Source organism: Orcinus orca, chromosome 4 (assembly GCF_937001465.1).
Source record: "Orcinus orca chromosome 4, mOrcOrc1.1, whole genome shotgun sequence".
NCBI classification, from domain to species: domain Eukaryota; kingdom Metazoa; phylum Chordata; class Mammalia; order Artiodactyla; family Delphinidae; genus Orcinus; species Orcinus orca.
In genome coordinates, this window is record NC_064562.1 from 28,846,501 (window position 1) to 28,860,875 (window position 14,375).

Below are 14,375 nucleotides of genomic sequence, written 5' to 3' on the forward strand. Positions count from 1 at the left end.
ATGAAAATGGAGGATACTTTACTAAGTGAGATAAGCAAGTCACAAAAAAGGCAAACACTGTATGAGTCCACTTCTAAGAGTTACGTCATCAAATTCACAGAGACAGAAGGTGGAAGGGTGGTTGCCAGGGGCTGTGAGGAGGGGAAATGGGGACTTTTTCATGGGTACAGAGTTTTAGTTTTACAAGATGAAGAGTTTTGGAGACTGGACTCAACACTGCTCAACTGTGTAGTTAAAAATGGTGAAGATGGTGTATTTTATGTTCTGTGTATTTTATCACAATTAAAATTTATTTAAAAGAAACAATGACCACAATGAAAACTTAGAAAGTAGAAAAGGAGGTTTAGTTTTTCGCAGCCAAGGAGTAACCTGATCTGTTCCTGGTGTCTTGCAGGCCTGGAGTTTCTTTGACCATGCAGGCGTTTTCGGAAGAGGAGAGGAAGCAGTGGTTGGAAGCTCTGGGTGGAAAAGAAGCTGTAAGAATAACCAATGGTTGAGTTTTATTTCAAATCCTGTAGAGTTGGCTTGTGTTCGTGTTCATGTTATTTTTGCTTTATAGTATTTGAAAAAAGTCCCCTGCTGAAACTGGTGTCTGAATTCCTCTCGGAAGCATTCGGCATTCTAGAAATTCGGCTTGAGGTAGCAGGGGCACACATGAGACTGATATATCGTTAGTTTTTATTTTTTATTTTTCTTGACTTTGCCGCTAGGATTTGCTTTGCTTGAGGAAGTCATCTGAATCCTCAATTTCTTTTTTCCTACCTGTGACAGTACTTTGGGTGATAACCACAATAAATGCTTGCAGTTTGATCTCAGTGGAGATGGAACAGTAAACATGAGGCTGTGCAGGCAGTATTAGAAGCGACGGCTGTACTTGTTTTTCATCATTTGACAATTTCTGGTTCAGCCTAATGATTCGCAGTGTGCAATATCATGTAGCCGTAGTGAATGGGCCTCTGTATTCGGATTGGTTTGAGGAATAAATGAAAGGCAGTGCTAGAGATCCAGAGGCACAGGACTTCAGTCAGTTTGCCGCTTTATTCAAGCACTACCTTCCTCTCAGTGGACTGGTGGCATTTGGGAGCTGAGAATTGGATAGCTCATCTATTGAATGGGGGACTTAGTGAGGATAATTATAGAAAACACCAGAGAACCAATTTTAGTCAACGCTGCTTACAGTCTTATGCCTCTGAACACACCGCCAGTGCAGGCGCCAGGTGGGCTTACCTGGAGAGCTTTTGCCATTTCAGCAGGATTTAAAATAAAAAGAGGAAAGAGCATGATTTGCAAAGTGGAAGAGGGGTCATATATAGTAAAAAGAGAGGTATCAGGATAGAGCTTTTGAAACGGGCAAAATATATTGTTATCTGATGGTAGTGGAGCACCCTGAGAGTGCAGGAAATAAGGCAAAGAGGCTGGGCAGCAGCGCGTGTGGCAGTCTTGATGTGGTGTTTGAGAAACGGAAGCCCAAATTACATCTTTTAAAAATAAATCCTATATAGGAGAAGGTATCATTCTTGGAGGAAGAAGGCAGTGATTGGAATTGTGTATCATTTTCTTATACGTGATCTGCATTTAGCCTCCTTGGTTTTATTTCTATTTACTCTTAATTTGTCCTTGAAAATTTTAGCTGGGAGTCGGGAGTACTTCCAGCATTGACAGTTGCTGAGATCCAAAACAGGTTATCCGAATCGTCTCTAGTACAGGCAAGGCAGTGACTGGGACTTGTCCCCCCGGAGATTCAAGAAGTTCTTTGGAAAGTGAGTTTGCCTATTTGCATAGCAAAATGATCCCATGACTAAGTCATGAAGAAATAAGTCTATTGCCAAAGGCAGTGTAACCTTGAAGATGTATACGCTCTCCTTTAGAGTGAAAAAGCTAAGTAATTAATTCAAGATATACAGACAAAGGCAAGTATGTAGAAAGAAAATAAATATTCAGCTATGTGTTTACAAGGGGACACTTAAGGCACTGTGTATTTTTTCCAGGTGTTGTATGGGCCTTGCAAATAACGGGACAGCACTAGAATTCTCAGAGGCAGCCTGGGATCATCACCTTGATATTTCAGATGTGGTTATTAAAATTATGGGCAGCAGTCATGTGTTTCTTAAGTAAACAGCAGATTTTAGAAATAGTGATGAAAAAAATGAGCTTACTGATTAGAATGCAGCCGTTCATTTGAGCATTTCAAATTTACATGAACTTTCAGTCCTGGCCCCTTCATCTTAATTTTGCTACTTGGGCAATATCTCAGGGAGAGACAAAGGAGACCCAGAGTGCTCTTTTTTGTTACCTACCTTTGCATGATAGGTGATTAATCAATGTCAGTGTATTTTTTGTACAGTCCCTAGGTGTGCCTTCTAGAATCACTTTTATTGATTTGCTAAAAATATTGTTTCCCCCTTTTCTCTTTTATTAGCTGTTCCCTAGTTTTAATAGAGCCATCATCCCAAGACCAGAAGGAAGTAAGTGCTAATTTATAAAAATGACTGTTGTCTCCCTTTCTCATGAGTTATTTTGTTTTTATTACTGATGTCAAACTGTTGCTAGGTGCTTACTCTCTGTACCCTGTCTGTGTTAGTCCTCTATGTAGTAGATGTCTTATTCATTGAGGATCTCCTCAAATTTTCCTGGACAGCTGTAACCCTCCTTGATCTTTCCCATCTCTGAGCGTTTTTCTTTCCAGTCTTCCTATACAAAACTGAAAAAAACTTTCTCTGTAATTCACTTTGGTATTTGTTTTTATAGCCACAAATGAATACATAAGAGTTTCAGTTACGCATCTGTCAGCTTCCTAAGTTGTAAACTCCTGTGGATAGGAACTGTTTACCAGCTCCCCTGTTCTCAACCCTTCTCACCTCCACCCTTAATATCCTTTATTCTTAAAGTCTCTTGAGTATGGGCTGTACAAATAGTATAGCATTGCACCTTAGAAAATAAAACAACCAAACACGTTCAGGTATTCTAGGACAATAATTTTCACTTGCACTGTATGCACTAGAGGAAAAGGAAGTACTCCCTAGCTCTGTACTCTTGATTTGTACTGAGATAAAGTGAAAATGTGATCAAATTTGTTGGATTCTTTATGAATCTACTTTTAATATCTTTGGAGGAATGAAGCTACATTTGTCAGATGTCCACAGTTTGGAAACATTGTTAAATACCCATGATTTTGAAATGATCATGATGTGCATATCACTTAGCCTGCCACTGGACCTGGTGCCGTGGAAGGTTGTCAGTCACTGAAGTATCTCTTCTTCCCCTTTGTCCTTTCTTTTGCTTTTCTTTCTCTTCCCTCTTTTTTCCCCTCTTTCCTTTTCTTTTTCCTTTCTTTTCTTGTTTTTATAGAAAAATGAAAACATGCCTTGTTTTGGAAAAGTAGTTTTGCTAAGCAGAAAGAAACTCTTGCATTTTATATAAATGTTGTGAATAGTGGATCCTGAAAAAAGTAAACCACTGCCCAATTTTCCTCCTTAAAATGCTGTCCGAGCTTAGTTTTAAATCTGCAAAGTTTATTTTCATGACTTGTTCATGCTGTCCCCTCTGAGAACAGAGTTATTTAGTATTCCTGCTCCTGAGTTCCAAATACAGAATAAAGCATTCACTTTCCCTGATTGCATTTTTGAAACAAGAATTGCCTTTTATTAGGGTATTCAAATAGGTCAGCCTAATCATGGTTAAGTATCCATATTAGAAAACAATATAAAATTATATTTTCAAAATCTATTTTTGCTACACGAATCATCTATTTTAAATTCATTATGAAAATAATAAAATATTAAATGCTTAGGGCATGGTATAAAATATGAAAAAAAATTTCAAGCTCATGGCTCAAATACCATTTTTTAAAAGTATTAAAAAAATTTTCCCCCAGGTTAAAAAAAAAAAAGTTTTGTGTTTTCCAGCTTGTCAAGAAATTTAAGAGCTTTCACTCATATATATAATTAAAAAAGAAACCTGAGCTGTTGCTGGAATTTGGGCAAAATGTTATTTCTAGATAGCTTCCCCTAAAGATTTGTGTCACTTTCTTTTCCACTATTTAAAATACTGTATTTATTAACTTAAAACCTAGTTTAAATTACAAGTTTATTTATATATGTTGGTAATAAATGTCTTGAAATTCCAGTAAATGCTCCTCTTAGTATATGAAATTCTCATTTACATTATTTAAACAGGGAATGCGTGGCCTTTAGCTTTCATTTTTTAAAGAGTGAAATAAAAATTATATTGGATTTAAATAATTTTCTCCTATTTTTGTAAGGAAGAGATTGTGAGTAACTAATTGTGCCTTTAATATTTTATGACTGTTTCTTTTAGGTGCACAGTTGGATAAGATGGGATTCACAATTCTTAGAAAATGCATCAGTGCAGTTGAAACACGAGGTAACATGATTGAATCATTTTATTCATGAGAGGCTATAGGTATGTAAAATCTAAGGGTCATTTCAAATGCTTACTGCATGGTTAAGTTTTGTAGAATGAAATATATTAATGCAAAATGCACATTCTATGCATCAGAGATTCAGTTGTTCATTTACTCTGCCAGGGTGGGGTTTTCCTTTTTATTTACATGTTTCTCCCTTGCATTGAAACAAAGTCAGGGCTAAAATGAGAATCAGTAGAAGAATCAACAGTGTCGGACAACCAGTCTTAATCGCTTCTTGTTCACGCACTAGTGAGATATTTCCATCTTCCATTGTCTTGTTGGCTTCCAGTTTAAAAATCGGTGTCGTTAAGATATCATTTACTTAGAGTAAAATCCATTGATTTTAACTGTACAAATTGATGAGTTTTGACAAATGTGTATAGTTGTGTAACTACCACCACAATCATAGAAGATTCCTCTCTCCCCCCAGAATTCCTTTGTGCCCCTTTGCAGTCAGTCTCCACTCCTTCCTTGATCCTGGCAGCTACTGAGCTGCTTTTCATCACTTTAGTTCTTTTTTTTTTGTAAGCATTTTATATGAATGGAATTATGCAGTACATTGTCTTTTGAGTCTGGCCTCTTTGTTTAGCTTCTGAGATACATCTTGTTGGGTGTAGCCCTAGCTCATTTCTTTTTATCGCTAGGTAGTATATAATTCTATGGATATACTGCACTTTGCTTATTCATCCACCTGTTGGTCATATTTAGGTTGTTTCTGTTTTAAACTTCAGGAAAGATAATCCCTCCCCATTTTGGTCCCCTGACTAAAAGCTCAAAGGTCTCTTGTTTAGAGTTCCTAAGGAAAAGCAGGGTCCTGGCGCTCTGCAGCCATTCCAGCAGACTTTGGAGAAACTAAATATTGAACTTTGCAAAACAGGCTCTTTCTGGAGGGTGGATTTCTCTTTGTTTAGAGTCTAGTGAAGTATGGATAAATTGAATATTTAATTCACTCTCATACGTTGTATATCCCAGTCCTACTTTGGATGACTTAGTGGGATGAAGCATTGCACTCACGTTTTCTGTCAAAACAAGGTCTTTGTTATAAAGCCAGGACTGCCACCTGTGAAATGAGAGCGCTGGCTAACAGATGAATACGAGCTGTTGTATGATTTGGGTATGTGCCCATCGATAATAAAAACCCAAGCCACAGAAAGCTTTTCTCCCATTCTCTCTAACAGTGGCAATTCAGGCTATGACAGAATTTCATTCATTTCAACCTGCACTGAGGTTGAGCTGACAAATTTCCTCTTTTTCCTAGTGCTTCAGAAATTTCCAAAATTGGGATTTTCATATCTCTCACTTCATCATTCATGTTTCTCCTTTTCCTGAGCTTCTAGGGAGCCTTCATTGTATCACTTGCATGCTTATTATTTTGGTAAATAAAATTCTTTCCCAAAAGGATATAATTTATACATACTTGCTTCTACCTGACCAGATAAAAAAATCTCTCTAGAATGCTTTCGGATTGGTCTGTGTAGTTGTATGGAGTGTTCTGTACATTGAATGGAATATGTATAGTAGAATCTGCATGTATTGAATGCATTTTTATTATAAATATGTAAATTGTTGGATTTTCTTTACAGAAGAATGAGTCTACAGATTTTTAAGTTAGATTTTCCCCATTTAAAATAAAAGACAAAAAAGCATATGTTTTTCTTTTCAAATCTTTTGTTCCTAAAAGTCTTCCATTACTAAAGCCTTTTGCTTTTAATGGCGTAATAGACAAAAAATAGAGTTAAAAGACTCAACTGTCAGTTCATGTTATTGAACATGATGAGGAACCGTGTGGAATCTCTGAGCCTTTTATCCTAAATTTAAAAGTGCTCTCAGGGACTATTGCTCTTAATGATTTCCCCCACATCACCTATCATGGTTGTTGATTTTTTTTTTTTTTTTTTTACATGGTACAGATGTTGTTGCATTACTTCTTTTTTTTTTTAACATCTTTATTGGAGTATAATTGCTTTACAATGCTGTGTTAGTTTCTGCTGTATAACAAAGTGAATCAGCTGTAAGTATATAAATATCTCCATATCCCCTCCCTCTTGCATCTCCCTCCCACCCTCCATATCCCACCCCTCCAGGTGGTCACAAAGCACCGAGCTGATCTTCCTGTGCTATGCGGCTGCCTCCCACTAGCTATCTATTTTACATTTGGTAGTGTATATATGTCCATGCCACTCTCTCACTTTGTCACAGCTTACCCTTCCCCCTCCCCATGTCCCCAAGTCCATTTTCTACATCTGCATCCCCATTCCTGTCCTGCCCCTAGGCCCTTCACAACCATCCTTTACTTTTTTTTTTTTTAGATTCCATATACATGTGTTAGCATATGGTATTTGTTTTTCTCTTTCTGACTTCTGTGTATGACAGACTCTAGGTCCATCCACCTCACCTACAAATAACTCAATTTCATTTCTTTTTATGGCTGAGTAATATTCCATTGTATATATGTGCCACATCTTCTTTATCCATGCATCTGTTGATGGACATTTAGGTTGCTTCCATGTCCTGGCTATTGTAAATAGTGCTGCAATGAACATTTTGGTACATGACTCTTTTTGAATTACGGTTTTCTCAGGGTATATGCCCAGTAGTGGGATTGTTGGGTTGTATGGTAGTTCTATTTTTAGTTTTTTAAGGAACTTCCATACTGTTCTCCATAGTGGCTTTATCAATTTACATTCTCACCAACAGTGCAGGAGGGTTGCCTTTTCTCCACACCCTCTCCAGCATTTATTGTTTGTAGATTTTTTGATGGTGGCCATTCTTACCAGTGTGAGGTGATACCTCATTGTAGTTTGATTTGCTTTCTCTAATGATTAGCGATGTTGAGGATCCTTTCATGTGTTTGTTGGCAATCTGTATATCTTCTTTAGATAAATGTCTATTTAGGTCTTCTGCCCATTTTTGAATTGGGTTGTTTGTTTTTTTGATATTGAGCTGCATGAGCTGCTTGTATATTTTGGAGGTTAATCCTTTGTCAGTTTCTTCATTTGCAAATAATTTCTCCCATTCTAAGGGTTGTCTTTTTGTCTTGTTTATGGTTTCCTTTGCTGTGCAAAAGCTTTTAAGTTTCATTAGGTCCTATTTGTTTATTTTTGTTTTTATTTGCATTTCTATGAGGGGTGGGTCAGAAAGAATCTTGCTGTGATTTATGTCATAGAGTGTTCTTCCTATGTTTTCGTCTAGGAGTTTTATAGCGTCTTGGCCTTACATTTACGTCTTTAATCCATTTTGAGCTTATTTTTGTATATGGTGTTAGGAAGTGTTCTAATTACATTCTTTTACATGTAGCTGTCCAGATATCCAAGCACCACTTATTGAAGAGGCTGCCTTCTCTCCACTGTATATTCTTGCCTCTTTTATCAAAGATAATGTTACCATATGTGCATGGGTTTATCTCTGGGCTTTCTGTCCTGTTCCATTGATCCATATTTCTGTTTTTGTGCCAGTACCATACTGTCTTGTTTATTGTAGCTTTGTAGTATAGTCAGAAGTCAGGGAGCCTGATTCCTTCAGCTCCGTTTTTCTTTCTCAAGATTGCTTTGGCTATTCGGAGTCTTTTGTGTTTCGATACAGATTGTGAACTTTTTTGTTCTAGTTCTGTGAAAACTGCCATTGGTAGTTTGATAAGGATTGCGTTGAATCTGTAGATTGCTTTGGGTAATATAGTCATTTCCTCAATGTTGATTCTTCCAATCCAAAAACATGGTATATCTCTCCATCTGTTTGTATCATCTTTAATTTCTTTCTTCAGAGTCTTACAGTTTTCTGCATACAAGTCTTTTGTCTCCTTAGGTAGGTTTATTCCTAGGTATTTTATTCTTTTTGTCGCAATGGTAAATGGGAGTGTTTCGTTTATTTCTCTTTCAGATTTTTCATCATTAGTGTATAGGAATACAAGAGATTTCTGTGCATTAATTTTGTATCCTGCTACTTTACCAAATTCATTGATTAGCTCTAGTAGTTTTCTGGTAGTATCTTTAGGATTCTCTATGTATAGTATCATGTCATCTGCAAACAGTGACAGTTTTACTTCTTTTCTGATTTGAATTCCTTTTATTTCTTTTTCTTCTCTGACTGATGTGGCTAAAATTTCCAAAACTATGTTGAGTAATAATGGTGAGAGTGAGCAACCTTATCTTGTTCCTGATCTTAGAGGAAATGGTTTCAGCTTTTCACCATTGAGAAGGATGTTGGCTGTGTGTTTGTCATAGATGGCCTTTATTATGTTGAGGTAGGTTCCCTCTATGCCTACTTCCTGGAGAGTTTTTTTAATCATAAATGGGTGTTGAATTTTGTCAAAAGCTTTTTCTGCATCTATTGAGATTATCATATGGTTTTTATCCTTCAATTTGTTAATATGGTGTATCACATTGATTGATTTGCATATATTGAAAAATCCTTGCATTCCTGAGATAAACCCCACTTGATCCTGGTGTATGATCCTTTTAATGTGCTGTTGGATTCTGTTTGCTAGTATTTTGTTGAGGATTTTTGCATCTATGTTCATCAGTGATATTGGCCTGTAGTTTTCTTTCTTTGTGACATCTTTGTCTGGGGTTGGTATCAGGGTGATAGTGGCCTTGTAGAATGAGTTTGGGAGTGTTCCTCCCTCTGCTATATTTTGGAAGAGTTGGAGAAGGATAGGTGTTAGCTCTTCTCTAAATATTTGAAATAATTCACCTGTGAAGCCATCTGGTCCTGGGCTTTTGTTTGTAGGATGATTTTTAATCACAGTTTCAATTTCAGTGCTTGTGATTGGTCTGTTTATATTTTCTATTTCTTCCTGGTTCAGTCTCAGAAGGTTGTACTTATCTAAGAATTTGTCCATTTCTTCCAGGTTGTCCATTTTATTGGCATAGAGTTGGCTTGTAGTAATCTCTCATGATCCTTTGTATTTCTGCAGTGTCCGTTGTTACTTCTCCTTTTTCACTTCTAATTCTGTTGGTTTGAGTCTTTTCCTTTTTTTTCTTGATGAGTCTGGCTAATGGTTTATCAGTTTTGTTTATCTTCTCAAGGAACCAGCTTTTAGTTTTACTGATCTTTGCTATTGTTTCCTTCCTTTCTTTTTGATTTATTTCTGATCTGATCTTTATGATTTCTTTCCTCCTGCTAACTTTGGGGGTTTTTTTCTTCTTTCTCTAGTTGCTTTAGGTGTAAGGATAGGTTATTTGAGATTTTTCTTGTTTCTTGAGGTTGGATTGTATTGCTATAAACTTCCATCTTAGAACTGCTTTTGCTGCATTCCATAGGTTTCGGATCATCGTGTTTTTTATTCTCATTTGTTTCTAGGTATTTTTTGATTTCCTCTTTGTTTTCTTCAGTGTTCTCTTGGTTATTTAGTAGTGTATTGTTTAGCCTCCAGGTATATGTATTTTTTGCAGAGTTTTTTCTGTAATATCTAGTCTCATAGTGTTGTGGTCAGAAAAGATACTTGATACGATTTCAATTTTCTTAAATTTACCAAGGCTTGATTTGTGACCCAAGATATGATCTGTCCTGGAGAATGTTCCATGAGCATTTGAGAAGAAGGTGTATTCTGTTGTTTTTGGATGGAATGTCCTATAAATATCAATTAAGTCCATCTTGTTTAATGTGTCATTTAAAGCTTGTGTTTCCTTACTTATTTACATTTTGGATGATGTGTCCATTGGTGAAAGTGGGGTGTTAAAGTCCCCTACTATTGTTGTGTTACTGTCAGTTTCCCATTTTATGGCTATTAGCATTTGCCTTATGTATTGAGGTGCTCCTGTGTTGGGTGCATAAATATTTACAATTGTTATATCTTCTTCTTAGTTTGATCATTTGATCAATTATGTAGTGTCCTTCTTTGTCTCTTGTGACAGTCCTTATTTTAAAGTCTCTTTTGTCTGATATTCGAATTGCTACCTCAGCTTTCTTTTGATATGCATTTTCATTGAATATCTTTTTCCATTCCCTCACTTTCAGTCTGTATGTATCCCTAGGTCTGAAGTGGGTCTCTTGTAGACAGCTGATATATGGGTCTTGTTTTTGTATCCATTCAGTCAGTCTGTGTCTTTTGGTTGGATCATTTAATCCATTTACATTTAAGGTAATTATCAATATGTATGTTCCTATTACCATTTTCTTAATTGTTTTGGGTTTGTTTTGAATGTGTTTTCCTTCTCTTGTGTTCCCTGCCTAGAGAAGTTCCTTTAGCGTTGTTGTAAAGCTGGTTTGGTGTTGCTGAATTTTCTTAACTTTTGGTTGTCTGTAAAGGTTTTAATTTCTCCGTGAAGTCTGAATGGTTCCTTGCTGTGTAGAGTAATCTTGGTTGTAGGTTTTTCCCTTTCATCACTTTAAATATGTCCTGCCACTCCCTTTTGGCTTGCAGAGATTCTGCTGAAAGATCAGCTGTTAACCTTATGGGGATTTCCTTACATGTTATTTGTTGCTTTTCCCTTGCTGCTTTTAATATTTTTTCTTTGTATTTAATTTTTGACAGTTTGATTAATATGTGTCTTGGTGTGTTTCTCCTTGGATTTATCCTGTATGGGACTCTCTGTGTTTCTTGCCCTTGACTGACTATTTCCTTTCCCATATTAGGGAAGTTTATGACTATAATTTCTTCAAATATTTTCTCAGACCCTTTCTTTTTCTCTTCTTCTTCTGCGACCCCTGTCATTTGAATGTTGGTGCATTTAATGTTGTCCCAGAGGTCTCTGAGACTGTCATCAGTTCTTTTCATTCCTTTTTCTTTATTCTGCTCTGCAGTAGTTATTTCCACTATTTTATCTTCCAGTCACTTATTCGTTCTTCTGCCTTAGTTATTCTGCAATTGATTCCTTCTAGAGAATTTTTAAGTTCATTTATAGTGTTGTTCATCATTGCTTGTTTGCTCTTTATTTCTTCTCGGTCCTTATTAAACGTTTCTTGTATTTTCTCTATTCTATTTCCAAGATTTTGGATATCTTTACTGTCATTACTCTGAATTCTTCTTTAGGTAGACTGTTTCCTCTTCATTTGTTTGTTATGGTGGCTTTTTACCTTGCTCCTTCATCTGCGGTGTGTTTTTCTGTCTTCTCATTTTGCTTATCTTACTGTGTTTGGGGTCTCCTTTTTGCAGGCTGCAGGTTCGTAGTTCCCGTTGTTTTTGATGTCTGCCCCCAGTTGGTAAGGCTGGTTCAGTGAGTTGTGTAGGCTTCCCTGTAGAGGGGGCTAGTACCTGTGTTCTGGTGGGTGGGGCTCAATCTTGTCTTTCTGGTGGGCAGGGTTGTCTTTCTGGTGGGCAGTGGTGGAGGTCCCATCCCTATTCTTTTAGGGTGTCTGTGAATTTATTATGCTTTTAGGCAGCCTCTCTGCTAATGGGTGGTGTTGTGTTCCAGTCTTGCTAGTTGTTTTGCATGGGGTGTCCAGCACTGGAGTTTGCTGTCCGTTGGGTGGAGCTGGGTCTTAGCATTGAGACAGAGATCTCTGGGAGAGCCTTCGCCAATTGATATTATGTGTGGCCAGGAGGTCTCTGGTGGTCCAGTGTCCTGAATTCTGCTCTCCCACCTCAGAGGCTCAGGCCTGACACCAGGCCGGAGCACCAAGACCCTGTCAGCCACACAGCTCAGAAGAAAAGGGAGAAAAAGAAAAAAAGAAAAGAAAAATAAATAAATATTTTTAAAAAGTAAAATTATTAAAATAAAAAAAATAAGAAAGTAATAATAATAATAAAAAAGAAGAGAGCAACCAAACCAGTAAACAAATCCACGAATGATAACACGTGCTAAAAACTATACTAAGAGAAACATAAAAATCAGAAACAAGTCAGTTGCAGACAGTTGCCCACAAAGTCCGCCGCCTCAATTTTGGTATGTTTCATTGTCTATTCAGGTATTCCACAGAAGCAGGGTACATCAAGTTGATTGTGGAGATTTAATCCGCTGCTCCTGTGGCTGCTGGGAGAGATTTCCCTTTCTGTTCTTTGTTCACACAGCTCCCGGGGTTCAGGTTTGGTTTTGGCTCCACCTGTGCATGTAGGTCGCCCTGAGGCATCTGTTCCTGCCCAGACAGGATGGGGTTAAATCAGTGGCTGATTAGGGGGCTCTTGGTCACTCAGGCCGCGGGGAGGGAAGGGTATGGTAGCTATAGTTGGAATGCTGGCGAGCTTGTGGCGGCATAGGCGGGTGTGATTTTGCAGTAGCCTGAGTTGTACCGTGTGTTCTCCCAGGGAAGTTGTCCCTGGATCCTGGGACCCCGGCAGTGATGGGCTGCACAGGCTCCGGGTGCTGGGAGGTGTGGATAGAGACCTGCGCTTGCACACAGGAGTTTTGGTGGCTGCAGTAGCAGCATTAGTGTTTCATGCCCGTCTCTGGTGTCTGAGCTGATAGCTGCGGCTCCCGCCTATCTCTGAAGCTTGTTTAGGTGGTGCTCTGCCTTCTGTGGGCAAGCAGGGAAGGAATCCCCTCTCCTCGCGCACCCTGAAACAATGGTCTCTTGCCTCTTAGGCAGGTCCAGACTTTTTCCTGGACTCCCTCCTGGCTAGCCGTGGCGCACTAGCCCCCTTCAGGCTATGTTCACGCAGCCAACCCTCGTCCTCTCCCTGGGATCTGACCTCTGAAGCCCGAGCCTCAGCTCCCAGCCCCGCCCGCCCCGGCGGGTGAGCAGACAAGCCTCTCGGGCTGGTGAGTACTGGTCGGCCCTGATCCTCTGTGCGGGAGTCTCTCCGCTTTGCCCTCCGCACCCCTGTTGCTGTGCTCTCCTCCTTGGCTCCGAAGCTTCCCCCCTTCGCCACCCGCAGTCTCCACCCGCGAAGGGGCTTCCTAGTGTGTGGAGACCTTTCCTCCTTCACAGCTCCCTCCCGGAGGTGGAGGTCCCATCCCTATTCTTTTGTCTCTGTTTTTTCTCTTTTGTTTTTTTGCCCTACCCAGGTACGTGGGGAGTTTCTTACCTTTTGGGAGGTCTGAGGTCTTCTGCCAGCATTCAGTAGGTGTCCTGTAGTTGTTCCACATGTAGATGTATTTCTGGTGTATTTGTGGGACAGAAGGTGTTCTCTTTGTGTTCCTCCTCTGCCATCTTGAAGGTGCCCCTGCATCACTTCTTTTCATCAGTCAGGATAAAGCTAGTTTATGTTCCTGTAACAGGAAACCTGAAATTCTCTGTGGCTTAAGACAACAAGACTTATTTCTCACTCAGACATTGGTAGGAGGGCTTTGCCCATCACTGATATCTGGGCTTCCAGGTTCCTGGTTGCCTTGCCTGGAGGGCTTTGGACCAACAAGTGAGTGCTCTGGCCTTGAAGTGAGTCATTTGCTCACAGTTCAGTGGTCAGAAATGGCCACATGGCCCCACTCAAACCCAGTGGGTCTGCATAGCACAACCCTACCAGGAGCCTGGAAAGTACACAGCCAGGAATATTTGGTGGATAACATTAATGACCACTGTGTGTACTTTGTGGGTCTACGTGCCTCTGTCCAAAGGCATTTAATGATATCTGATTGAAGAATTATTTCTAATCACTCTTTTCAGTGTTTTAAACATGACTATCATTGTCTGAAAACTACCATTTCGTATGTTTTGGTTAAAGCAGTTAGTGTACCTTTTACCTATCATGTTCCTTTATTTTTATTTATTTTTTTATAAATAAATAAATTATTTTTGCCTGAGTTGGGTCTTTGTTGTTGTGCATGGGCTTTCTCTAGTTGCTGCGAGCGGGGGCCACTCTTCGTTGTGGTGCGTAGGCTTCTCACTGTGGTGGCTTCTCTTGTTGCGGAGCACGGGCTCTAGGTGTGCGGGCTTCAGTACTTGTGGCTCACGGGCTCTAGAGCGCAGGCTCAGTAGTTGTGGCGCATGGGCTTAGTTGCTCCGCGGCATGTGGGATCTTCCTGGACCAGGGCTTGAACCCGTGTCCCCTGCATTGGCAGGCGGATTCTTAACCACCGTGCCACCAGGAAAGCCCTACCATGTTCTTTTAAAAATAGCATGTGGCGTTTTTATC

General features: G+C 39.1%; 1 protein-coding gene across 5 annotated transcripts in view; it reads left to right on the top strand.

Annotated features, from left to right (window-relative positions):
* Positions 1–14,375, top strand: part of ARHGAP10 (Rho GTPase activating protein 10) — a 325,463-nt gene that overhangs the window by 162,815 nt on the left and 148,273 nt on the right. For all 5 annotated transcript variants that reach the window (XR_007476997.1, XM_033402919.2, XM_004263621.4 and 2 more), the window contains 3 exons: positions 395–476; positions 2,420–2,465; positions 4,318–4,383. Coding sequence is in view for 4 of the 5 variants with exons in the window: in XM_033402919.2 (XP_033258810.1) it covers positions 395–476; positions 2,420–2,465; positions 4,318–4,383 (194 nt within the window). In the remaining variant the exon portion in view is untranslated. The remainder of the gene's footprint in view (positions 1–394; positions 477–2,419; positions 2,466–4,317; positions 4,384–14,375) is intronic.